The following is a 27,683-nucleotide window of genomic DNA, read 5'->3' as shown; positions in this document are numbered from 1 at the left end:
TTAAATCCCTTTTTATATGACATTTATATATATATATATATATATATATATATATATATATATATATATATATATATATATATATATATATACACACATACAGTTTTACAGTGTTTACTGTTACACTGATTTTACATTAAACTCTTTTCTAAAGAAATTATTTCCCAATTTTAGGATTACTTGCCTCATTAACTTTTGTTTCCTCTGCCACACCATCATTTTATGTATATGTATAAACATGTATAATACTTTATCCCTAGACTGGTAAAGGCACATAAGGAAATGTAATGACTTTTAAAAAAATAGTGAACCTCTGTGTAGCTTTGGCATTTTCTTTGCTTGAAATTTGTATGTTAAGTTTAGCACTGTTTGTTTCAATTATTAGGAGCGACAGCGGCTGGAGACCATCCTCAATTTATGTGCTGAATATTCCAAACCTGATAGTGATCCTGCTGCTGCTACCGCTGTTGCTGATGTTCAAAAAATTAATAAAGAACTTGAAAAACTTCAGCTGTCAGATGAAGATTCTGTATTTGAAGATTCTCAGATGAATCCAGATGCAAGATTTAGAAACCACTTGAAATCGTCAGCAAGTGATTCTGATTTCTCAGAGTGTAGTAGTAATCTCAATCGAAGTGCTTCCACTTTCCTTTCCTCTAGAGGAATTAGAGCTGATGAACACTTCAGTGACAATATGAAGACTCCAACTTTAGCTTCTTTTGCCTTCTTGAAGGGTTCTAATGAATCTTCGTACCTAAGTATCATACCAAAGGTAAGATTCTTGAGAAGTGAACATCACATATTGGGAACCCTTGGCTGAAGTCTTCCAGTTGAATTCAGTTTTCATGGTGGAAATCACAAAGAAAAAGGCTTAAAGATAAGTTTTAGTCACACAGTACAACTGTTTTGGTCCAGTATGAATTGAAATATTGGTGATTTCATTTGCTATGAAAACTTTATTTTAAGTACTTTTCCCAAGTGATAAACTGTCAGGAAGAGGGAGCTTGGTAAATAACAATATTCAATGATTTAAATAAGTAGCATTTCAACTGTCCTGTAGACAGCTCAAGTTTCATGAGCAAAATTAATTTATAATTGTTGTCATGTGGAGACTTACTGTTTTAAGTATTCAGGTCTGTTGCCAAAAGAGGAGAAAATCACGTAATTTTTCTCTTCCCCTTGACTGAGATTTCTGCCTGCTCTCAGATCACCAGATTTTTTCTGAACAGCGAACCAGAATAGTTTTAAAGGGGGCAGAAAAGAATCGCCTGGCTGAATTTACTCCCCCATCCCTTTTTCTTATTCTGAACAAAGCCATTGCTCCAATCAACATGCTGCTTCTTGTGAAGTATACTGTGACAGTCGACCTATTCATACACCACAAAATCTGTCCAAGGATATTCTCCAATTCTACTGCTCTTTAAGAAACTGCTTCAGAATATTCCCCATTCATTTCACAGTGCAGTCTTGTAAATTAAAAGGGTGCTCCTTTTAATAAAATAAAATAATGTCCTTAGTGATGTTACTAATAGCTAACAATTCAAAAATCAAATTAATATCTTGCTATTCATTATGTCTGTTTACCTTTTGGCAGCTTTCCTTCAGATGGAACAGTGATAGGCTAATCTTCTACATTTTTGTGTTGTAGTTAGTTTTACTAGTAAGTTCCTTTGCACTGAATACATGTTGTAACTTTCAGTGGCTCTGTAACCAGTTTGCATGAAAAGAGCAAATTTAATTTAGAATTATTTTCATGTAGAGCTGGTTGAAATTCAGAATTTCCATTTCATGGAAAATTCCATCATTTTGAAAAAAGAAATTTTCTGCAGAAGGGAAATTTAAAAAAATTGTTTCAGAAAAATCAAAGTTTTTCTGTTTGTTTTATTTTTAAATGAAATCACAAGCTCCATCCTTCCCCACCCCCAGACTCCAGGGGTCTCCCCTCCGGGACTTTGGAGTTGTAGGAGTTTCTGCCATGGAACAGGCAGCCTGGAAGCCCTGAGAGCCCTGGTTCTGTCAGACCCCTGCCTGTCTATCAAGAAAAGTTAATTGAAATCGAAACATTTCCATGAAACATTTTGGTTTTGATGAATGAGAATTTTCTGATCAAAACATGTTTAATGAAAAAATTCCCAACCAACTTTGTTGTCAGAGTTCAAGCAGTCAGGCCTGTGGCCAGAACAAGAGGAAAGAATTAGAATCATCTCTCATTCCTTCCTCCCTAAAATGTCCACTGTAATGGAAATGTTTCTGTTGGCTTCTTATATTTTAAGACAGTCGGGGCACAGAGGCTTGCCCTGCTCCGCTTGCCCACCTGGTGCTCCAGCCGGAGCATGGGGTTTTGGCATGGGGGCTTGCCCCACTCTGCCCACCTGCCTGGCCCCAGCAGGAGCACCAAGTGGGAAGACAGGTGGAACGAGACAATCCCCCATGTCCTGATCCTGTTCCCTGGCTGGAGCACTGGGTGGGCAGAGCAGGGCAAGCCCTGATGTCCCGACCCTGCTGCCTGGCAGAAGCACCGGGCGGGTGGAGCAGGACAAGCCTCCATTCCCCAACTCTGCTCCCCGGCAGGAACTCTGGGCAGGTGGGTGGAGCAGGGCAAGTGCTGGGGCCAGAGCAGAGCTGGGGTTAGGGGGTGGGGCTGGATGCTAAGCGGGTTGGCCACGGCCCACCCAGTCCCACCCAGGGCTACAACCCTTCCCCACTCTCGCCCCACCTCTTCCCGCCCCCGCTGTACCCCTGCCCTCCTCTTCCCCACCTCATTTCACCTTCTCCCCTGAACGCCCCCCATCCCCGCTCCTCCTCCTCCCTCCCAGTGCCTCCTGCATACCGCCGAACAGCTGTTGCGCAGCATGCAGGAGGCACTGGGAGAGGAGAGGAGGAGTTGATCAGCGGGGCTGGTGGGCCTAGACATGACTCGCAGACCCTCTGGAGTACTCTCACAGACCCCCATGGGTCTGCAAACCCCAGTTTGAGAAATCCTGAGATAGATTATATCAGGTCGCAACAGGAATATCCAGTCAGTTACAGTATAACTAGATCATCATTAATCCATTTCAGTGCTAACTCTTTAAGGACTCTCAAAATAAAGAAGATGTCAAGATGCAACTCTTCAGTTTAGTCATCTTAATCATCACCTCATAGTAGGGGATTTTTCACATTGTGTGCTTGATGGTGGCTCCTGTATTTGATGGTAGCTTTCATATATTTTCTGTTCCTCTCCTTATCCCTTTGTAGTAAGGGCTACATTCACTTCATTGCATTTAAATGTAAGTATCTTCTGTGTTGACTTGTTTTTGGTCATATATAGGTAAAAGGGGATATCATTGACTTTAAAGGAAAAAAAGAGGGATGCTTCTCTAAAAGTCTTTCTGCCGAGCCTTTAGAAATAAGGGTATTTTAAGCAGAAACCAGTTCCCTGTAACTACACCTTAATATTATTGATTCTCTCCTTTCTTTTATCTGAAATTTACATTAAAACACTTCATGTGCACGTTATTATACTCTTGAAACCCTTCCATACTCATGACTTACTTTCTTTCCATAAATGAAAGATCCTACTTTTAATCTCTATTGGGAAGTTGAAATTGAAGATGATATGTCACCATTAGCCAAACAGGATACCAGACAAACAGAGGCTTTCCTGATAGGATTACTAGCACTACTAAGTAAGGAATACCATTCATTCATGGTAAAGTGTGTTCTGCTAAAGGAAGAGAAGAGCTGTAACAGGCACCTGAGTGTTAATGAAATGCAGTTCATTGTTCTCAAATATCAAGGTCAGATTTGCACATTAATTTCTGTTAAAATGTCTGCCCTCAGAATAGTAATTAGGTAGATGAGCTTCACTGGGTTTTGAAGAGGGCCATATGGTCTAGCAGTTAAAGCAAGGGATTGAGAGCCAGGATCTGATTCTAATTCTGTCTGGAGACAATGAATGAGTGACCTTAAAAAGTAATTTGACCCTATTGCGTCAGCCTTTAGAAAACAGGATAATTTGCAGGAACACTTTAAAAACTAGCTGCTGTTTCAGAACGAGGCTTTCCTGGGTAAAATAAACTCCAAAAATATCTTTAATGCTACTTTTTAAATCTGTCATAATTGTCCAATAAATAATTGAGGCAGGAGAGAGAGATTTTAAAGATGGTTTGCCATGCTAATTGTGCACCCATCTTACAAAAACCACTCATTTTGACACTTGCTTATGAAATGCTGTAACATCCAGGTTTTTGTTATATATAGAACTGCAGTATACTTTAAAAGGAGAAATTTATCTTCCTGTATCTGTTTTACTTAGTAAGAGAGAACGTTGTGTTATTACAACCAAAATAACACGATGTATGAAGTGTCTGAAGAATATAGCTAATAAGAAGAGTTAATGAGAAAAGACTTTATATAGTATGAAGTTCAGTAACCAATGCTTCCAAGTGAAGTGTCAATTAGCAGGCATAAAAGGAGAACTCTTGAAATGCAACAATTGTGTAAAGTAGTTGAACACAGAGTGAGAGGAAGGAGAAAATGTACTGCTTTGGAATTTTATTAATAAACACCACCTAATGACTAATTACAGACACCAGAATGCGCAAGCGATGAGCAAAGAGGGCAGGAGCTTGGTCGACTGGAGGAAGAACACATAACAATACTGAATAACTTAGAGGAACTTGAACAGAAGATCAAAGAGTTAAATGATCAGATGGATGAATCTTCAAGAGAGGTATCAAGAAATGAGGTCTCCTGTCTCTTTTCACATGTTTTGATTTTAAATGTCATGTTCATTAAATAGCTAAAATTGTATATATGCACACATCTTGTTTTATATGTGTATATATATATATTCATATATATATATACACATATATATACAAGAGTCTCATGTATCTACATAGCCTTTAAATCCTCTGCCTTTTGGCCAAAATTAAGTGCAGTATCATATTAGCTGATATTTCCGTACTACAGGGACTATTTTCTTCCCTTGCAGGAGGCTAGATAATACGATCTATTTGGCCTTTTCTAGTTCTAACTACTATGCTCCTAAATGTAATTAAAATAGTCCTGATTATTGAATGGTTGATGGATTCATCTGAGTATCTTGTCTCACTTGAGAGTATTGTATCTCATGTAGCCATTTAAAGGGTAAGGATGTGAGATAACTTCTTTTTAAATCTCCTCACCCTTGTGTTGGCAAGACTATGACGCACTGTTGGTTTCTGGAATCTCACACTTGCAAACCAGCTGTATGGGCCTTAAGTTGTCCTGTCTCTAATTAGTAACAACAGGAAAGAAGCAGCTGTTCCAAAAGTGGTTAGTGCAGAGGCTGGCACAAGTAGCAGGTACAGTATCATACAGAAGGAAGCAAAGAAGAGGAGAATTAAAAAATAAGTGCTGAACAAACAATATTTAAAAGTTGGTTTGTTGGTTTATGTTTCAATATTTTATGGTGAGGTTTTCCTTTTTACATATTTGTAATCTCTTTGTAACATGTAGAAGCTCATGCTTGGTGGCATCAACACTACTTTTTAAAATGTAACAAAAAACGTGTACGAAGAGTTCTTTGTAAGATGGACTGCTTTTGAGAAATGTTTTGTGTTCCTAGCTGGATATGGAATGTGCTCTTTTGGATGGGGAACAGAAATCTGAAACAACTGAACTTCTGAAAGAGAAGGAAATATTGGATCATCTGAACAGGAAAATAGCTGAGCTGGAGAGAAATGTTATTGGTGAAAAGACAAAGGTAAATAAAGTTATCTTCACAAATTTTGGGCTATTTAGTCCTTGATCTTAAAAATATATTCAAATTATTAACATAAAGGAGGAGCTCTGTAACATGCACTGGCTATAGGCAGGTTACTTGATTTATATATGGTAGAAAATATCTCAAGAGCTTGTACTGTTGCGGAATGATAAATAAGACAGCTGTCCAAATAAATTAATAATGTATACTTTTAGTACAAGTATGCAGGTTCATTCAATTTGGAAATTGTTAACTTTTTAAATTTTGGCAATCTACAAAGAATTTTCTACATGTGCAAATTAATTAATTAGTTCTTTAGTGTGTGTAGTCATAACTTTCAAATATTTTTTAATAGAGTTACTTCTGTGCAATACTGACATAACTCAAATACAAATCATAGATACCCAAAATGGAAAAGACCTATTAGTCCCCATCAAGCCAGAGAAGAATTGCTTCCTCTAAGCTCTTGTCTAGTGTGTTTTCAAGTCAGCATGTCTTTTATTGCAAGACCATTTCACAGCCTATTATATCTAACTGTCAGGAAGTTTTTCTGGATATTCAGCCAATAACTGGTCTTTTCTTAATTTCATCCCAGAACTCAGTTTAAAACTGTCTCCCTGGAACTACTTTAAATAATTCTTCTCCATCCTTTAGTCACTTGATTCTGTTCCTTTGGTTTTAGATTTTGTTCCTTGGATGATCGCCTGAAACAGGCTTCCTTGCAATTATTCCATGAACCTTTCACCATCCCCTTGTGTGGTTTACAGAAATGACACATTTTTAGTTCTTGTAAACTTTCCTTCTAAGTAAAACCTACTGTTCCTAATAGCTTTTGTTGATTTTTTCTGAACTCTTTCCACATCATTGCTGTCTGTCATGTATTGAGCCTGAACTCCACATTTCAGCTGCATGCTCACTAAAGTTACACAGAGAGTAATCCTGTTGCCTCCTTGTTCTGTGAAGTGACACATGTAAATATGCTTAAACTTTATTAGGCTTCCCTACCTGCTTCCTTCCTCAGGCCTGCACTCACTTTATATATCAGTGCTGCTGCAACTTTTAGTAATGCTCAACTTGCAGATTCTTTAGTCATATTTTTAACTTGAGCATAAAATCAGTTTAATAGGTTTCATTTTTCTCATTGGCCAAAGACCTGTCTAAATTGGCCAGGCTTCAGGTGAAATGGTGGTAAGTTACAGCTCTGCAAACAGCTTTATTTTAAAGGGATGCTGCCAGGGAGCTTAGATTCTCAGACTGTATTGTGTGAGCCCCAAATATTTGGTTAACTAGATAGAAATTCAATGTCTGAGTAATGTTCTCTCTCTCTCTCTCATATACTTGTTCTCTTTTAATCTCAAACTTTATGACAAATAGAAATTAATCCTTATTTTTTCTACGTTTTTACATTTTGAAGCACTTTTAAATGTTCCCTAACAGAACTGTGAATCAAAACATAGCAGCATTGTACATGTGAATGCTAATCAGCAAGCGTGAATGGCAAGTCTGGTTTAATTTTCCAGCTCAGTGCAAAGCAGAAAGTAAACAAGCTGCCTACAGAGGCTTTTCTTGTTTGAAAAGTAAATTTATTTAAAATATTTAGTTTTTTACAATGCAAGATGCTGTTAGTAATATAGCTTAAAATATTTTAGTTAGTTTTGTCTTGAGTGTACCTTTATAAATGGATTTAATTTTTTTTTTCAGAATGCTTTCAGTACTCATACTCATGGCTTTGCCAAAGTCTGAAGTTTTTTATATTAAAAACAAAAAATGTAAGTGAGAGAATACAAATCTCCTCCAGTAGTGATGTGGGAGGCTTAAAGAAAACAGAAAGTTTTAAAAAAAGAAAAAAAAATCACATCATGCAAATTGTGAAGTAAAATGTCATAAAGTCATAGCTGTAATATTTTGGAGGAGGAAGGAAAAGTTAACAAAAAAAGATTGGGCATGTAATGCAAATAAATATAATTCTTTAACTAGCTGAAAAAATAATTTTCAGTATCTTGTTTAATAGTTCTGTTTATGTAAGATTACACTCTCTGAATATCTCATGAGCTAAGCAAGTTCTTGACTATCCTATAGTTGGATGGGAAACACCCTTCCCCTTCTCTGCCCTCCCTCCCCTCCCAAATGCTGCCTAAAGTGATGCTGACGATTCAGCATATTTCCTCTGAGGCAGTATTAAACTTATGCCCCCTCCTACCTCCCCAAATAGTGTCAGGGCTCAGTTTGGTGCTTGCCGGTGCCATCTGTTGACCCCTTGTAATCATTAAAGGTTCCATGGCTTTTTTTTTTTTTCCTCCTAAAGCATATGTGTTAGAAATTTGGCCACCACAGATACTCTCTGACTACTTGGGTATCCCCAACAACAATAGTCATCTTCTTGTGAGGCACAAGTAGTGTTAGTGCTCCAGAATGTAAAATGTCCATTACCCACCCATGACAAAGAAAGAGACCTGGAACTGTCTTGGCCTGGGAGTGCTAAAGCAATTTGATACTTGGTTGTAGCTTCATGCTTCCTGGGAAAGAACTTTACTACAGATTTTGACAATGATTTTAACCTGGCTTCTTTGTATAGAACCAAACTGTACAAGTACAAAAAATAAACATTCCCTCTCCTGCCTCCCCCCTGCCCCATACCGCTTCCCCAACTTGCTGTTTACTGGAAAGACCATGTCTGCATTCTACTTATGTGATAGTGACACAATTGTGAAGGCTGAATTAGCACCTCTGTTCCATTGCGCTATTTTCAATGACAGCTTCCTCTGAATTACACTTTGAGATGGAGACCTGCCATACTCTGTCTCAGTCTATGAGTGATTTTTGTCTTTATGAAAATTGTATAAAACTGTATTTATCCATGTTGAATTATCCAGATGTGAAAATAAATTTTGTCATATGTAATGGAATTCCATCATCGACTTGGTTTACGCATAACCAAGTTAAAGCATTTTGAAAAAGCAGAGATGAAAATTAGTGAAAAAGAAAATGAAATAATGAATAGGTGGACATGACAAAAGGACAGTGCTCGTGAACTTTGGCACTGATTAATAGAAGTTGTGGCAGAAAGGCTTTGCTGCCTGGAAATAAGTGGCCCAGAGACTTCAACATAAATTTTAGGAGTGAAGAGTTATCCCCTCTCATGTCTTGCTGAAATGTATACTCTGGAATGATGTCTCTTATCATCCATAGTGTTTCCTGTCCATTTCCTCACGAGCATATTCCGTACAGAAGTCAGGGAGTGGTTGGCAGAGGATAACACACCTTACATTTTATTTTGTGAAAGTATTTTGGGGGCAAAAAGTAAAACATCTCACACATGCCAGGATATTTGAAACTTGGCTCTTCAGAGCCAAATCTGTACTGTAAGGATTATGGAAATTGAGCCAAGGAAAAGATGCCAGTCTGCCAATCTTTTAAAAGGGACTGCAAGAAACAAAATTATACACTGTGGTAGTTCTAACGGTGAGAGTCCAGTCTCCTTTGGATCTAAAATTCAGGTTACTGTTTTTGTGCTGCAGTGAAAATGTGCAAAGCCTAAAGAATCAGACAGATTAATAACTCCATAAATTTTTACATCTTCCCTGCTCAATTTAGCAAGATATTTAAGTATATGTATAATTTTAAGCAGTTGAGTAATTTAATTGAAGTCAAGGTGTCATAAACAGATAGCTAAGGGTTAATGTCTCTTTCACCTGAAACACCTGACCAGAGAACCAATCAGGAAACCGGATTTTTTCAACCTTGGGTGGAGGGAAGTGTGTCTCTGAGTCTTTTGTCTGTCTGCCTGCTCCTCTGAGCTTTGGAGAAGTAGTTCTATTTTCTAGTCTTCTGTTTCTAAGTGTAAGGACAAAGAGATCAGATAGTAAGTTCTATGGTTTCTTTTCTTTGGTATTTGCATGAATATAAGTGCTGGAATGCTTTGATTTGTATTCTTTTTGAATAAGGCTGTTTATTCAATATTCTTTTAAGCAATTGACCCTGTGTTGTATCATCTTAATACAGAGAGAACATTTGTATTTTTTCTTTCTTTTTATATAAAGTTTTCTTTTAAGACCTGTTGGAGTTTTTCTTTACTTCAGGGAAATTAAGTCTGTACTCACCAGGGAATTGGTGGGAGGAAGAAATCAAGGAGAGAGCTGTGTGTTGGATTGCTAGCCTGATTTGGCATTTCCTCTGGGTGAAGAGGAAAGTGCTTTTGTTCCAGGATTGGGAACGGAGAGGGGGAATCACTCTGCGTAGTTTCACAGAGCTTGTGTCTGGGTATCTCTCCAGGAGCATCTGGAGGGGGGAAGGGAAAAAGGATTATTTCCCTTTGTTGTGAGACTCAAGGGATTTGGGTCTTGGGTCCCCAGGGAAGGTTTTTCAGTGGGACCAGAGTGCCCCAAAACACTCTAATTTTTTGGGTGGTGGCAGCAGTACCAGGTCCAAGCTGGTAACTAAGCTTGGAGGTTTTCATGCTAACCCCCAAATTTTGGACGCTAAGGTCCAGAATCTGGGAATAAGGTTATGATATGGTGTAGCAGCGAGTGGGATCTAGACAGAATCCAGAAGCCAGTAGGAATATTATATTTTTCTTTTCTCTGCTAAGGGCTTTTTAGCAGAGAGAAACAGTTTGGTTTTAAAAGGGAACCAGAGAGAATTTTTTTTTTCTCTGCTCTCTCTAGCAGTTTGTGGTTTGCATGTTAAGCGAGAAGACTGTTGAGGGTCTTTTGTCATGCAATAGCCCTCCCATTAGCAGGCAAGTACCAGCACTTATATGCATGCAAATAAAGTGGTTTTTCTGGTTTCCCTTCATTGAACATTAGCTAGAGAGAAAAGGAAAAAAGCACTGTTGCTAGGCAGACTTCAGGAGGCAACAGAGAGCCTGCAGTTCAGAAAATAAACACCGGAGGGCACCCCAACACAAGAAAACAGGAACCATGACTTCTAAGGCAAAGATTGACGCCGAAGAACAAATCAAAAACGCTGAACACAGGCGACAGATGGAGATAAAAGAAAAGGAAGAAAGCCTCAAACTGGCAGCCTTCCAAAGAGAACAGGCAGCCCAAGAGGCAGCACACAAAAGAAAACTAGAAGAAGAAGAGGTGGCCCACCGAAGGAAGCAAGCAGAAGAAGAGTTGGCCCACAGAAGGAAGCAAGAAGAAGAAGAGGCAGCCCACCGCCGAGAAATGGAAAAGCACCAAAAAGAAATGGAAAAGCACCAAAAAGAAATGGAAAAACAACAAAAAGAAATGGAAAAACAACAAAAAGAGAATGAAGAGAAGGAAAAACAGAGAAAACATGAACTGGAGATGGCAAAAGCTGGGCTGCATGTGCCAGCCAACCCTAACAACCCGGCGCCAATTATTGCTCCCCAGCACAGGAAATTTCCCACCTACAAGGCAGGTGATGACACCGAGGCCTTCTTGGAAAATTTTGAAAGAGCCTGTCTTGGGTACAGCATCCCCGAAGACCAGTACATGGTAGAATTAAGGCCACACCTCAGTGAACCTTTAGCAGAGGTGGCAGCTGAAATGCCCAAGCCGCAAATGAATGACTATAAACTTTTTCAAACCAAGGCCAGATACAGGATGGGGATAACCCCAGATCATGCCCGTCGGCGCTTCAGAACCCAAAAATGGAAACCAGAGGTGTCATTTCCCAAACACGCCTACTACATTGCAAAAAACTATGAGGCCTGGTTAACAGGAAACAACATTCAAACCTTGGAAGAAGTGAACCTCCTCATACAAATGGAGCAGTTCTTGGATGGTGTTCCTGAAGACATCACACGGTACATACAAGATAGAAATCCCAAAACTATCGCTGAGGCGGGGGAGATTGGAGCCAAATGGATGGAACTGGCAGAAAGCAAAAAAGCTACTGTCAAGGGGAACGATTACCCCAGGGGGCACACAGACCATAAACCCTACAACCGAGGACAGCCAAAGACCCTCCATACCACCCAAGTAAAGCCACAGATACCCTACTCTTCAACCTCACCAGTCTCCAGTAACTCACCTCGGCCCAGTGACCCATCAGATGGAAGATGCTTTAAGTGTAATGAACTGGGACATATCAAGGCCAACTGTCCCAAGAACACCATGCGAGTGCAATTCATTACACCACCATCACCCCAAAGATCCCCAGGCCCAGATGCCTCTCAAATACCCTTGGAGCGAAGGGAAAATTTGAGAGTGGGCGGAAAGAAGGTTACTGCGTGGAGAGACACGGGGGCACAAGTGTCAGCTATCCACCAATCCTTCGTTGACCCCAAATTCATCAACCCAAAGGCCAAAGTTACCATTTACCCCTTCATGTCACAAGCTGTAGACTTGCCTACAGCTGAACTGCCTGTCCAGTACAAAGGCTGGTCAGGAATGTGGACTTTTGCAGTCTATGACAATTATCCTATCCCCATGCTACTGGGGGAAGACTTGGCCAACCAAGTGAAGTGGGCCAAGAGAGTGGGAATGGTTACCCGTAGCCAAACCAGGCAAGCTTCCAGACCCATTCCTGTTCCTGAGCCGTCCACAGAGGCCCCGTCTGTGTTACCAGAGACCCAGACAGAGGTAGTGGACCCGGATTCCATGCCTACCACTGAAACAGCCACAGCATCTCCAGTCCCAGGCCCGGAACTGGAACAGCAACCAGCACCAGCAAGTGCAACCACATCTTCAAACTCAACGCCAGAGGGCGCCAGCGAGCCAAAACTGGCAGAAGCACACGACAGCCATACCCAAAAGGCTCAGCCAGAGCCTGAAATACCCTCAGGTGCACCAGCGGAGAGCGGTTCACCAGCAACGAAAACAACCCCATCACCTACATCGCTTCCAGAGGGACCAAGCCCAAGTCCACAGTCTGAGGAGGAACTGGTGACCCCAGCCTCAAGGGAACAGTTCCAGGCTGAGCAGGAAGCAGATGACAGCCTTCAAAAAGCGTGGGCGGCGGCACGGAGCACCCAACCGCCTCTCAGCTCTTCTAATCGATCCCGGTTTGTTATAGACCAAGGACTTTTATACAAGGAAATTCTTTCTGGTGGACACCGGGAAGAATGGCAGCCGCAAAAACAGTTGGTGGTCCCAACTAAGTACCGGGAGAAGCTCTTAAGCTTAGCCCATGATCATCCCAGTGGCCATGCTGGGGTGAACAGAACCAAGGACCGGTTGGGGAAGTCCTTCCACTGGGAGGGGATGGGCAAGGATGTTGCCAAGTATGTCCGGTCTTGTGAGGTATGCCAAAGAGTAGGTAAGCCTCAAGACCAGGTCAAGGCCCCTCTCCAGCCACTCCCCATAATTGAGGTCCCATTTCAGCGAGTAGCTGTGGATATTCTGGGCCCTTTCCCAAAAAAGACGCCCAGAGGAAAGCAGTATGTACTGACTTTAGTGGACTTTGCTACCCGATGGCCAGAAGCAGTAGCTCTAGGCAACACCAGGGCTAACACTGTGTGCCTGGCCCTAACAGACATCTTTGCCAGGGTAGGTTGGCCCTCCGACATCCTTACAGATTCAGGGTCTAATTTCCTGGCAGGGACCATGGAAAAACTGTGGGAAACTCATGGGGTGAATCACTTGGTTGCCACCCCGTACCACCATCAAACCAATGGCCTGGTGGAAAGGTTCAATGGAACTTTGGGGGCCATGATAAGAAAATTCATCAACGAATTCTCCAATAATTGGGACCTAGTGTTGCAGCAGTTGCTGTTTGCCTACAGGGCTGTACCACATCCCAGTTTAGGGTTTTCACCATTTGAACTTGTGTATGGTCACGAGGTTAAGGGGCCATTACAGTTGGTGAAGCAGCAATGGGAGGGGTTTACGCCTTCTCCAGGAACTAACATTCTGGACTTTGTAAGCAACCTACAAAGCACCCTCCGACACTCTTTAGCCCTTGCTAGAGAGAACCTAAAGGATGCTCAAGAAGAGCAAAAGGCCTGGTATGACAGACATGCCAGAGAACGTTCCTTCAAGGTAGGAGACCAGGTTATGGTCTTGAAGGCGCAACAGGCCCATAAGATGGAAGCATCATGGGAAGGGCCATTCACGGTCCAAGAGCGCCTGGGAGCTGTAAACTACCTCATAGCATTTCCCAATTCCTCACTAAAGCCTAAAGTGTACCATGTTAATTCTCTCAAGCCTTTCTATTCCAGAGACTTACAGGTTTGTCAGTTTACAGTCCAGGGAGATGATGCTGAGTGGCCTGACGATGTCTACTACGACGGAAAAAAAGACGGTGGCGTGGAAGAGGTAAACCTCTCAACCACCCTGGAACGTCTGCAGCGGCAACAAATCAAGGAGCTGTGCACTAGCTTCGCCCCATTGTTCTCAGCCACCCCAGGACGGACTGAACGGGCATACCACTCCATTGATACAGGTAATGCTCACCCAATCAGAACCCCACCCTACCGGGTGTCTCCTCATGCCCAAGCTGCTATAGAACGGGAGATCCAGAACATGCTACAGATGGGTATAATCCGCCCATCTACCAGTGCATGGGCATCTCCAGTGGTTCTGGTACCCAAACCAGATGGGGAAATACGCTTTTGCGTGGACTACCGTAAGCTAAATGCTGTAACTCGTCCGGACAACTATCCAATGCCACGTACCGATGAGCTATTGGAAAAGTTGGGACGTGCCCAGTTCATCTCTACAATAGACTTAACCAAGGGGTACTGGCAAGTACCGCTAGATGAACCTGCCAAGGAGAGGTCAGCATTCGTCACCCATGCGGGGGTGTATGAATTCAATGTCCTTCCTTTCGGCCTTCGAAATGCACCCGCCACCTTCCAGAGGCTGGTAGATGGTCTACTAGCTGGACTGGGAGAATTCGCAGTTGCCTACCTCGATGATGTGGCCATTTTTTCAGACTCCTGGCCCGAACACCTACTACACCTGGAAAAGGTCTTTGAGCGCATCAGGCAGGCAGGACTAACTGTTAAGGCCAAAAAGTGTCAAATAGGCCAAAACAGAGTGACTTACCTGGGGCACCAGGTGGGTCGAGGAACCATAAACCCCCTACAGGCCAAGGTGGATGCTATCCAAAAGTGGCCTGTCCCAAGGTCAAAGAAACAGGTCCAATCCTTCTTAGGCTTGGCCGGATACTACAGGCGATTTGTACCACACTACAGCCAAATCGCTGCCCCATTAACCGACCTAACCAAAAAGACCCAGCCAAATGCCGTTAAGTGGACTAATGAGTGTCAAGAGGCCTTTACCCAGCTTAAGGCGATGCTCATGTCTGACCCTGTGCTCAGGGCCCCGGACTTTAACAAGCCATTCCTAGTAACCACAGATGCATCTGAGCGTGGTATAGGAGCAGTGCTCATGCAGGAAGCAACAGATCACAACTTCCATCCTGTCGTGTTTCTCAGCAAGAAACTGTCTGAGAGGGAAAGTCACTGGTCAGTCAGTGAAAAGGAATGCTATGCCATTGTGTACGCCCTGGAAAAGCTACGCCCATATGTTTGGGGACGGCGGTTCCAACTACAAACTGACCATGCTGCACTAAAGTGGCTTCATACTGCCAAGGGGAACAACAAGAAACTTCTTCGGTGGAGTTTAGCTCTCTAAGATTTTGATTTTGAAATTCAACACATCACAGGAGCTTCTAACAAAGTTGCTGATGCACTCTCCCGTGAAAGTTTCCCAGAATCCAGTAGTTAAAAAGTGTTCTTAAAATGTAAAAGTCTGTTAGTTATATACTTAGTAGTATATGTAAAGGTGCATGTGTTGTATTAATCTGTTTATTTTCAAGTTCTAGAAGGAAATTGCCGCCAGTGAGCTTCCCCACTGTCTGCAATTTGGGGGGCGTGTCATAAACAGATAGCTAAGGGTTAATGTCTCTTTCACCTGAAACACCTGACCAGAGAACCAATCAGGAAACCGGATTTTTTCAACCTTGGGTGGAGGGAAGTGTGTCTCTGAGTCTTTTGTCTGTCTGCCTGCTCCTCTGAGCTTTGGAGAAGTAGTTCTATTTTCTAGTCTTCTGTTTCTAAGTGTAAGGACAAAGAGATCAGATAGTAAGTTCTATGGTTTCTTTTCTTTGGTATTTGCATGAATATAAGTGCTGGAATGCTTTGATTTGTATTCTTTTTGAATAAGGCTGTTTATTCAATATTCTTTTAAGCAATTGACCCTGTGTTGTATCATCTTAATACAGAGAGAACATTTGTATTTTTTCTTTCTTTTTTATATAAAGTTTTCTTTTAAGACCTGTTGGAGTTTTTCTTTACTTCAGGGAAATTAAGTCTGTACTCACCAGGGAATTGGTGGGAGGAAGAAATCAAGGGGAGAGCTGTGTGTTGGATTGCTAGCCTGATTTGGCATTTCCTCTGGGTGAAGAGGAAAGTGCTTTTGTTCCAGGATTGGGAACGGAGAGGGGGAATCACTCTGCGTAGTTTCACAGAGCTTGTGTCTGGGTATCTCTCCAGGAGCATCTGGAGGGGGGAAGGGAAAAAGGATTATTTCCCTTTGTTGTGAGACTCAAGGGATTTGGGTCTTGGGTCCCCAGGGAAGGTTTTTCAGTGGGACCAGAGTGCCCCAAAACACTCTAATTTTTTGGGTGGTGGCAGCAGTACCAGGTCCAAGCTGGTAACTAAGCTTGGAGGTTTTCATGCTAACCCCCAAATTTTGGACGCTAAGGTCCAGAATCTGGGAATAAGGTTATGATACAAGGCTACTGGTTACCACCTAAAAGTAACAAACATGCTGAAGTCTATAAAGGCTGTGAATAGGGTCCGGCACCAATGAGGATACTGGTAGGGGAAAAGAATCATTATAGGTGATAAAGGAAAATTGGAAACCTCGAGTTCATTCCAAGACAACTATAAAGAAAATAAATTGAACAGTGGGTTGTACTACTAGAAGGATACCTGTTCTTTTGTATCCTCTTGTCATCAACCAGTATGTGTTAAGATTGTCCAATATTTTGAAGTTTTTGTATTTAAAACATTTTGTGCTGCTGGGAATATTATGGTTAGCTAGGAAGACTGTTACTTGTTCTGTTCTGGGAGTGCTATTGAAGGTGGTGTTTTCCAGAAAGAGAGATGTTCTTAATCAGTGAGGAAGCATGCTTAGAGTTTGAGTTTAGGAACTCCAGTTCTCCGTTGCCTTGCTGTGTGTCTGTCAACATGTTGCAACGTCTTTCTGTTTCTCCATGGGTGAAATGGGGATAATACTTTAAGGATATTTTAGGCTAAATTAGTTGAAAATTGAGCAGCTTTTGGAAGATATGAAGTTCTTAAGGTGTACTGAATATTAAAATGCTGACAAACTGGAAAAAACTTGATGTTTTAAAAAAAATAAATTGATGTCCGCTAGTGTGGGGCTGTACTTAAAGCAGCAGTATTGTTTAGTCTAATACAGAATTGCTTAGCTTTGTAGCTGTTTTATGCTTGCGGCATTTGATAGAAAACTCCTGATTCATATGAGTGAGCCCCTCCTACAATATGTCCTCCTGTATGCCATCTGTTATGGTATGCATGAGAAACAGCCCTTGTTCCACCATAAGAAGTATTTGGAAAAGCAAAGCAAATGGCTTTCTCTTTTGTATCATGTTCCTTTTTTCATGTCTGGCAGGCACTTATCATTCCTCACCACTAGTGTCTGAGTGACAGCCTTAACCATTAGTAATTAAATTGTGCCAGCTTTCATCCACAACTGTGCTTCTCTCCTAAGACAGAAGAGTGTGGGAAACAGGCCGTAAAGAAACAGGGGAAAGTACAGAGGGAAGAACAAACAACATGTCTGCTTCATTCCATCCTTGTTTTTTTGTTCTCAGAATGTCAAGCAGTCCTCTTTGTTTTATGAAATCCAGCCACAATGTTGCAAGTGCTTTCAATTTTGGGAAACTGGCAATATGTTAGAAACACTAGAAAGGCTGACATTCAGCCCTGTCTCACTGTTCTTCCATTAGCCTCCTTTACTGTCTGACCGTCAAGGGATGTGTTCCCCATCTGCTGTCTAGTTGGAGGGCTAAGGCTGACTTTTGGGGGGGGTGGAATATATCCTGACAAATTCCCTACAGATGTTATAGCCCTACTGATAGCAAGTCACTAAAAGCAGAGCGTCCTCCTTCCACTGAAATAGTTAGAACGCAGTGCCACTAAGAATTTTATTTTATGGACAGGGTGAGGCTCCCCTTGGGAGCATATACATGTCTATATAGTGTTGTGACACTTCTCGGGGCACCCGAGGCTGTCAGTCACCTTGTTGACAACCTCCTCCTGCATGAGGGAGGCTTGCCTATGCCACCTGGGTGTCAGATCCCTAACACAACCAGTCTGTCAGTCACTCAAGCACTCTTCTCTGGGACCAGTCCTGCTGGTTGACAATAGATGCATCTCAGCCCCAGAATCCCTTCAGAGTGTCCCCCTGTGGTATCCAGCCTCTGGAGAAATCCCAGATCATCCATTCCCAAAGGAAGCGTGTACCCCAGTTTGTACTTGAGTTCAGGTATAGTAAAACAAAAATACATTTCTTTAAGAAAGAATAGAGACCCAAATAGAAACAGGTGAAAGTGATGGAAACAAATAGTTGCATGCAAAACAAAATACTAAAACATGAACTAAGGCCTACACTTTATTAATAGTTACCTTCTTTATCTAATAGAGTCAATTCTCACCCCAAAGTTCAGTCTTTCGCAGCATTTGCTTCCCCAAGGAACCAGGACCTCATCTTTCATAAACTACCCCTACACACTGGCATACCTCCTCAGTGAATGGGTGCCGAGTGTCTTCTCCAAACTGTGATATAGTGAATCAGTCTTTTGTCTTTATTCTTAGCCAGGGCGATTCCCTTGCTGTCATATTGTTCCTTTAAACTCCCAAGTGGTTTTGATGTTTATACTTAGGGCCCCACCAAATTCACAGCCATGAAAAACATGTCACAGACTGAGAAATCTGGTCTTTTATGTACTTTTACCCTGTAGCAGCATTTCTCAAACTGGGGGTCCCAACCCAAAAGGAAATTGTCAGGCTATTGTAGGGGGTTGTGATATTGCCACTGTTACTTCTGCACTGCCTTCAGAGCTGGGCAGCTGGAGACCAGCAGCTGCTGGCCAGGCGCCCAACTCTGAAGGCAGTGCCATCGCCAGCAGCAGAGCAGAAAAAAAGAGTGTCATGGTATGGTATTGTCACCCTTATTCCTGTGCTGCTGCTGGCAGCGGTGCTGCCTGCAGAGCTGGGCGCCTGGCCAGCAGCCACCGTTCTCCCGCCGCCCAGCTTTGAAGGCAGCACTGCAGCCAGCAGCAGCATGGAAGTAAGGGTGGCATGGTATGGGGTGGTTGTCACTTTTTGGGTGTCGTCATGGGCTTTACATGTTTATATTTTGCTATATTTAAATATGTGTTCTTGTTTTGTTAAAACACTGTGAAATTTAAGATTTAATTATGTGAAACTGTGAAATTCAAGATTTTAAAAATGCTATGACCATGAAATTTATGAAAATGGATGATGAATTTGATAGAGCCATGTTTATAATGTATCTTTGATGGTTTCAATTGGTTTTTCTGAGTTGTTGCAATTGTGCAATACATTACATATTCAGCTAGCCAGGGAGGGTTGACAGCTCCTTCCTGCTTGAACAGGCCATTATTGAACATATGGTTCTCTGGTGACTCACTTTTGCTCCAAAGCTATAAGTCAGGGTTGAGCAAACTTTTTGGCCTGAGGGCCACATCAGGGAATGGAAATTGTATGGAGGGGCATGAATGTTCACAAAATTGGGATTTGGGTTCGGAAGGTGGGAGAGAGAACAGGGCTGGGGCAGAGGGTTGAGGCGTGGGGAGAGGCTCAGTGGTGCAGGCTCCAGGTGGCGCTTACCTCAAGTGTCTTCCGGAAGTAGTGGTATGTCTCTTTTCCGGCTCTTATGCGGAGGCATGGCCAGGTGGTTCTGCATGATGCCCCATCCACAGACACTGCCCCTGCAGCTCCCATTGGAGCTCTGGAGGGGGCCATTAGAACACATACGAGGGGGAGAGGGGCCATGCCGCGGCTTCCAGGAGCCATATGGTGCGCTCCCCACTCCTGCCCTGGCTGGGTGCAAGCTCCAAACCCGCTCCCCAGCAGGAGCTTGCAGGCTGGCTTAAAACACGTAGTTTGACCACCCCTGCTATAAGGGTATAGTTTTCAATATAGTTACAGTATTTCTTAAATATTACCCATACACACCTCTCTCAATAATTATGAATATCACTAAATTACAAGTTTTCATGGAAGACCTCATAATACTACTCTTTATGGGTAAATACCATGAAAATGGTTATTGGGTATAGTGAGTTTGTCAGGTCTAAGATAAGAGTTGCTTGTAAAGAACAGTGAACCATTTGCCAGTTGGCACCAATGGGTATGTCTACACAGCAGTTAAAAACTCATGGCTGGCCCGTGCCAGGTGACTCTAGCTAAGGGGCTTGGGCGAAGGGGCTGTTCAGTTGCAGTGTAGACGCTCAGGCTGCAACCCGAGTTCTGGGACCATCCCATCTCTCAGGGTCCTAGAGCCCAGGCTACAGTCCAAGCTGGAATGTCTACACTGCAACTGAACAGCCTCTTAACCTGAGCTCCATGAGTCAGAATCAGCTCACACAGGCCCACTGATTTTCTAAAGAAATGTTCTTTCTCCTCCTTTGCTTGCTGGCCAGTTCTTATGACATCTTTCTATCTGACTGTAGGCTTAGGGGGGCTTTTCTGGAATGTGGTTATGGTTGGCTGGCCATACATGGAAACAATTGGAGTGTGTGGAGATGCTATTCAGAATGAAGACCCGTTTAGGTCCTTGCTTGCTTTTCGGAAAGCTCTAGAAGAATTTGTTAGGGAAGTACTGATTTAATAGTCTAGTCTATTTGAAAGAGTAATAAGCATGATGGGAATGGCATCCTCATATAAAGTCTTCTATCTTAGAACAGTGTTAAACGGATGTAGGTTTGGATTCCTGACCGATGCAGATCCTGACGTATTTCAAATTGGAGTAATTGAAGTAGGAGACTTGACTCTGTGTTGGATCTTTGGTGAACGTTTATTATTGCATGTAGAATTGCTTGTTTGCTCTTTCTTCTTTGTCATGTTTCTCTTGTCAAATAACATTTCTTGACCTTTTTTTTTTAAGGCAGCAGAGTCAGATCTTTGTACCCTATCCATGCAGTTCCTTTCACAATGAGCTTAAGCAATTTTTTTTATAGTTTCCACTAATTATTTTTTAAAGTTTCTCCCCAGCCTGTCCTTCTCCTGTCCCCCTAACTGCAAGGTACAAGGAAAGACAACTGATCAAACCCTTCCCCCACTAATATCATCGCAACAGAAGGCTGTACTATGTCAGAATCCAGGCTGTGATCATAAATGACCAATTCCCAACAAACCCACAATGCTGGGTTAATTTTGCATTGCCAACCATATTGTACTGTTCCTATTTAGCTTGTATTTTATTATTTATGGATCCTGTATTCAAGCACACTTTTTGGTTTATGCTGTTAATACTTTGCTGGTTCACTTGAACAAAGCCATCATGCGCAGAATGTGTCATGCCATGGCCATCCAAAATGAAGCTGGTGGTTGAAGTTCTTGCTTACTAACCTTATTGCAATTTCCTGTTAAATCTTGAATGTAAAGAGAAACTGTAATAGTTGCAGACAGATATTGGTGTTTCTTTTGCTCAGTTTTCTAAGAAAGGTTGTGTTGAATGACCTACAGGACCAGTAAACAAGTGTCAAAATCACAAATACTTTAGATTTAATTAATAAGGTTGCTTCATATTTCAAAGTAATAAATATACTACCTATGTATCCCATAATTGGTTACTGGGCAAAATTATCTGTTTCAAGGGCGCTTCTAAATGCCCAAATATCTCTCTTCCCCTACCCCCGCCCCCCGCAAGATACTTACATGTATCTGTAGTTAGATTCTGTAGTTAGATTCAAAGTGGAAAATGTGTCAGGGCAACATGTCTCATTCCTGGGTTTTCCTTTTCTCCTGCAGAAATAGGTGTTGATTAAAGGGTAACTCATCTGAATCTAATGTTGTTATGGAATGAAGACTGAAGTTTGGAAAGCAGTTGGAATTGCAGGGAAGGCGTTTAACAGACAGAAGTTGACTTTGTGGCTCTCCCTGTTGTTGAAGCTAGTTTTAACTCACATTTATAACTTTGCTCTGTAATAAATTTTTGGAGGAGAGCACAGAAAGGGAGGGAGGGGTACCACAGTGCATAAAATAACAGTAGAACATTTATTAGCTAGGTCAATGTCATTTTAAATTGTATCTTTCTCCTACAGGTTTTCTAAACCTTCTCTTAAAAGAGTCAGGATGTTTATGTGGTTAAAGAGCAGCACAGGGAACCAGAACATATGGGTTCTAGTGAGAGCTGTGTCACTGACTGTAACATTGGACTGTTCACGGAAACAGACTGCAACACATTCTGTGGTCTGTAGTGTGTGGGACAGTAGTACCTACTTCACAGAGCCATTAGGTTTAACCCATGGTTATTATAAAGCTCTTTCAGATCTTAGGCAGAAGATACTATTAAAGTGCAGATAACTTGTTCAGTTCACTTCTTTATCATATTATGAATGTGTGAAGTAAACCAATGCAAAGTCAGTAGAGCTGGTGGAATTTACCAATTGCAAAACATATAATGCCTCTAAATGCTTAATGTGACATTTCCTGCTATGATTGCACAAGTGAGCCAGTCTGCTGGGATGTTAGAACTTCCTGAGTTATAAATAGAAGAGATGGGTATCATTTACTTTAAGTCTTCAAGGACTACTTTACTGGCTTATTGGTGGAAGTAATATTTCTGGCATGGTCCTCAGTGAGTTATATATATTTGCTGATGTTAGCTGTTCACACTTAGATTGATTTGCCTATTATTGCATGAGTTAGTGTGATTGTTAGGTTGCCTGGATCTCCAGGAAGCTATTATTGGAGTAATGAAACTATGCTCAAGGTTGCAGTAGTTCTTGTTGCTGTAGATGGCTCTGCTCTTCCTGATCCCTCTCACATAGCAATCTGATGGTGTCTAATGTGAAACTGACAGCTAGAGTTGGGAAGACCTGGGTATTGGTTTATGAAATATTTAGATTCCCTTTTGTGCTGGGGAAAGGGTTGACTCAGGATGTGAGCTACTGCAAGGCCTAGGCCTTTATAGCTACTAGGTAGCTAACATCACCATGCTGCCACCCAGCAGCAGCTATAACCAGGTCACGCTCCACAAGCAATGACCCACTGTGGATACAGACTATGGGAAGTTCTGCCTCAAGGGGACTGACAGACAGCAGCTTCATGGCTCCTGATTGGCTCCCCGCCCTATATAAACCCATGAGGCATTCCAGGAAGTGTCTGTGCAACAGCTGTGATCTCCTGTTGCTGTCATGATCATTCCTGCTCCCGGTTTTTGAACTCCTGGCTTCAACCTCAGCTTGATTTGGACCTCGCTTCTTGACCCAAACCCTGAAACCTGATTTGGACTCTGATCCTTAATATCAGCTGCAGCCTGGAACTTGACTACAAACTCCTCTGCTACTCTCAGCCTCAGGTTTGACCCTGCGCTGACCTCGGTCCCGACTGCCTTTGTCAAAATCCTGACAGATACTCTGTCTGCCACATTCTGGGCTAGTAGTGACAAAGCAGTAATTTGATAACTGTTTGGTGGCCTGTGTGGAATGAGTTTGATCTCAGAACAGTTGACAATAAATAGATGAGGCATTGAGTTCTAGGCATTATGTCTCCCGGTTCTACTCTCAACTATATGTTGCTATCTCATTGTGTGACCTCAGTCAAGTCGGGACTGCTCCTTACTTGCCCATGAGCACTGCTTATGTTGTCTGAGAATAGGGGTGAGGATGTAGAGTCCAGGTAACTGAATAGGATGGTTCAATCTCTGGGTTTTTATTGAGTTTGTGAAAATTGTCCATTGTTCTGGGCAATTCTGTGGCCTGATAGCATGGCCTGATAAATGACCAAAATGAGCATTTCAGTTCACATGAGATCTGATAGTAAACATTTTAAACAAAAAAAACAACCTGCCTTGGGAAAGTGATATTACCCCCGTTTTAGAGGAGAGGAGAATATAAGGAGATTAAACAAACAACATAATTTTGCTTCCTCATCTCCATGGTACTGTGAAGGTTTGAGGATGGTTTCAGTAATAATACAGAGAATATGAAAGAGCATTCAGCGCTCGTGAAACAGAAGATCTTGTATGGTGAGAGAAGTGTCTAGTCAAGGTGTACAAAACATGTATCGTGACTGCAAAACCTGAGTGTGAGGAGCTGCTGAAAAGAGGCACTCATTTTCAGAAGACAGAGAAAGAGAAAATAGATAAGAGAACAAATGAGTGGATATCGTAGCAGTCCAGAATTCAACTGTCCTTGGAAGGTTCAAAGACAGAGGCTGGAACATTTAAGGCACCTAAAATATCAAGAAGACATGGAGGTCTGTTGGGAAATGAGAAGCTCGTGTGTAGCTCAAAGAGGAGGAGAAGAAGCAGGGATTGAACAATATTTGAGTGAGTCTGTGAGCAGCAGCTGACTAAAAATTGTGTTAAGAAAGCCTGGCTGTCTTCATAGGTGAAGATGGTTCTTGATGGGTATCCTCTGTTAGAGACTAATTTATCCCATCAAGGTTTCTGGAATTGTACATGTTCTGGCAGCAGCTTTCTATGGCATGTCAGGCATACTGTTCCTTCCAGACACGTTAGAAGAATGTTTAGGGGAATGCACCTAAATATGTTTGCCAGTGATGAAGTGAGTAAGTTACATTCAAGAATTTCATGTACTCTGGAGAAATGAAAAGAAGATCTAGCTAGGGACAGGGCTGGAGTTTTCAGGGAGGAGTATGTAAAGCAGCCTTATAGCATCCTAGAGAACAAGAAACAGTTCCCTGAGGGATTAACTGAACAAATTCAATATGTTTTAGATACTGAAACAGAATTTCCTGTCCCAAACATACTACTTCACCGTAATCTGCCTCACTTCATCATTTTACTGCTTTTTAATCTGTGCTCAGGAAGTAGACAGGTAGTTTAGCCATCCTGAGAGTTCCAGTTTTCCTGTACAACCAGAGTATATATAATATTTCACCCTGCTCTTTGCAAAAACTACTTTTTTTCACTCACTCCATCATCATACTAACATGCCTGCTGCCTCCTTAACCATTTTTTACTAGATAAGAAAGATTTAGATTAGATTTGAAAGATGGGACTGGACTAGCCAATGCCTTTTGAGCATGAAAGTGGGAGGAATGTAACTCCTGTGCACAAAGAACAAGGACTAGGACGAGAATTAATTACTCAGCTGCAATGATTAACTTTTGTTTTATGTCAACTTTACACCCTATCATTGCAATTTCTACTAACAGTGAATATCTTTGAACTACATGCTTAGGCTTTTAGAGTTCATTAATTATCATAACTGCTAACAACTGCTTGGGTTTGAAGGTAATTCTGTTCTTTATTTTCTGGTTCAAACTTTAGGAAAAAATAAAGCTTGATGCTGAAAGGGAAAAACTAGAGAGGCTTCAGGAGCTTTACTCCGAACAGAAGACCCAGCTTGATAATTGCCCTGAATCCATGAGGGAACAGTTACAGCAGCAGCTGAAGAGGGTCAGTAGCAAGTTTCAAGATTGCACAAACTTTTTTTTTTAATTCCTGAGTTAATTGTAATATATTCTATCTCATATATGCAAAGAAGCATCTGCAAAGTTTTTGCAGCTTAGTTGTAAGGGTTAAGTATTTGTTCCAGTGCATTCTTAATTAATATGTTGCATGGTGACAGTTGAGTAGAATGCAAATCAGTGGATTAAAAAATTTGTTGTACTATTTTAAAAGCTATAAACCAGTCACATATAATTAACAGCCTGCGCCTATTGGCTGATGTGAAAGCTGATAAGAATTGTGATATTTAGATGGACATTAGAGCATCACCCTGTAACTGAACAAGCAAAGACAAATACTTGGTTTCAGTAATTAGGATAAACTTAACTCTTGTTGCTATTTGACACAATTATCTGTTGCTTTTTTGCCACACTGTAAACTGGTCTCTCTGTGTTGCTGTGCATACTTATTTTCTTCAGTACATAATTTAGTTTTCAATCTGAATCATGCATTGAAAATGTCATTCCTGAGGTTGTGTCTGCACAATTGATTTACATATCTGAGTTTCTCTTTCATTCTTTGCAGTGACATACTTGCATTTTATTCAACACTTTTACAGTCTAACTTGACTTTATTGCCTGTAACATAACAAAGTTAAAGTACAGTCCAAGTTAAAGTATAGTTAGTTACTGAAAAGACTGTAAAACTGGCATCGCGGGGTTCTTTTCTCTCCATTTGGAAATTGTTTTTCTTCATCTTCTAATCAGTTGGCACATGTGGTTGTTGAAAGGGCTAGTGAGACAATATGAACCAATGTGCTATTAGTGCACTGCTGTCACTATAGTCTTTGATGGGCTAGGAGACTGAGCCCCATCCCCATCCTGGTGGATGCTGACTTGACCTCAGTTGTTTACTCTTAGCTGGACTATGGCAATGTGATATACCTGGGCTTCAAGTTTTCAGCACTTAGGAAACTCTAACTTGAACAAATTGCTGCAGCATGTTTCCTCAACAGCATTGGCTACCGCAAGCACATCAAACTTGTCTTCTGCTCTCAACACTGTCTTTCCATAGACTATCAAATCAGATTCAAGGTTTCAGTCCTTAATTTCAAAGAGTTCTGTGGCCTGGGCTCAGCATATCTAAAACATCAACTGAGGCCCTGGGATGAAGACTGTGGTCAACAACTGTGCTCCTCTGGGACAATAGGACTTTCTGCCATTAGGGTAAAGCTCCTCTGTGCAGGAAACAGTTTTCTCTGGGGCTGGTCTAAGACTGTGGAATGACCTCCCTAAAAGCTAAGAACCATCATAACCCTGACCACCTTCCACTCCAAGTGTAAGGTGCCCTTCTTTGACCTTGCCTTCTCTGAGATAAACAAATGGATAGCAATGTGTGTGTGTATATATTATATGTAAAAAATCCAAAACAAAACATTCCACTGCATACACTTCTTCCCTTGGGGAGAGAATGAAAGAACAAAAATGACAGATGTCAGTCACTTTGTTTAATCCACTACTGGAAAGCACTCGGACGATGAGCATGTTGTAAGAACATGTTCTGAATGGAAAGTTCTTTCAAATGCGTGTATGCACAGATGATTCCACCTTTTTATGTTTAATTCCTGTGAAATAGAATTCTGTGTGACAGTGGGATGTTGGCAGTAATTGAGGAAGTAACCCTACAGTAAAGATTAGTCATGTTACTTCTGTTTATGATGATGGTAATGCTAACTAAAGAAATCAAGTTTGTATTTGTTCAGACAGATTTGTGGAATGAAATTGAATAATAATTTTAGACTGTGATTCATAGAACCAAGTTAGAAGGGACTGCAAGGGTCATTTAGTCTAACCCTCTGTTGTGTTTGAAAAATCATCCAAGACAGATGGTTATCCAGCCTCTTTTGGAAAACCTCCACAACCTCCCTAGGCAGTTTATTCTGTTATCCTACCATTCTTTCAGTTAGGAAGTTTTTCCTGATATTTAATGCTGCTAAGTAACTGTTCTCTGATCATTGTAAATGCAATACTTTGTGTGTGTGTGTGTGTGTGTTTGTATGTTTGTTTGTCTTTAAAGGATGCTGATCTGTTGGATGTAGAAAGCAAACACTTTGAAGATCTGGAGTTTCAGCAACTTGAACATGAGAGCAGGTTAGATGAGGAGAAAGAGAACCTGACACAACAGCTCCTGCATGAAGTAGCTGAATATCAGCGCAGCATTGTCAGTAGAAAGGTAAAAGGATTAAAACTCAACTCTTTGCTTGATGTGTTTTTTTAAAGTCAAAGCACCGTTATTTCACCATTACCTGTTTCGTTGCTGATGTAAATAAAAGAGATTTAGGTGAATTCAGAGTTTGACTGTCCTTAGGAAACATTACAAAACCTTTCTCTCAAAAAGGA

At 41.5% G+C, this 27,683-nt stretch overlaps 1 protein-coding gene across 14 annotated transcripts in view; it reads left to right on the top strand.

Moving 5' to 3' along the window:
* PHLDB2 (pleckstrin homology like domain family B member 2) overlaps nt 1-27,683 on the top strand; it is a 158,371-nt gene that overhangs the window by 89,534 nt on the left and 41,154 nt on the right. For 11 of the 14 annotated variants that reach the window (XM_030581847.1, XM_030581931.1, XM_030581915.1 and 8 more), the window contains 5 exons: nt 386-772; nt 4,571-4,714; nt 5,594-5,731; nt 25,165-25,293; nt 27,361-27,516. In XM_030581847.1, the coding sequence (XP_030437707.1) occupies nt 386-772; nt 4,571-4,714; nt 5,594-5,731; nt 25,165-25,293; nt 27,361-27,516 (954 nt within the window). The remainder of the gene's footprint in view (nt 1-385; nt 773-4,570; nt 4,715-5,593; nt 5,732-25,164; nt 25,294-27,360; nt 27,517-27,683) is intronic. The other 3 variants (XM_030581939.1, XM_030581922.1, XM_030581898.1) reach the window with 1 other exon arrangement.

This window comes from Gopherus evgoodei, chromosome 1 (assembly GCF_007399415.2).
Source record: "Gopherus evgoodei ecotype Sinaloan lineage chromosome 1, rGopEvg1_v1.p, whole genome shotgun sequence".
Taxonomy (NCBI): Eukaryota; Metazoa; Chordata; order Testudines; family Testudinidae; genus Gopherus; species Gopherus evgoodei.
This window is presented reverse-complemented; position numbering and strand designations above follow the sequence as displayed.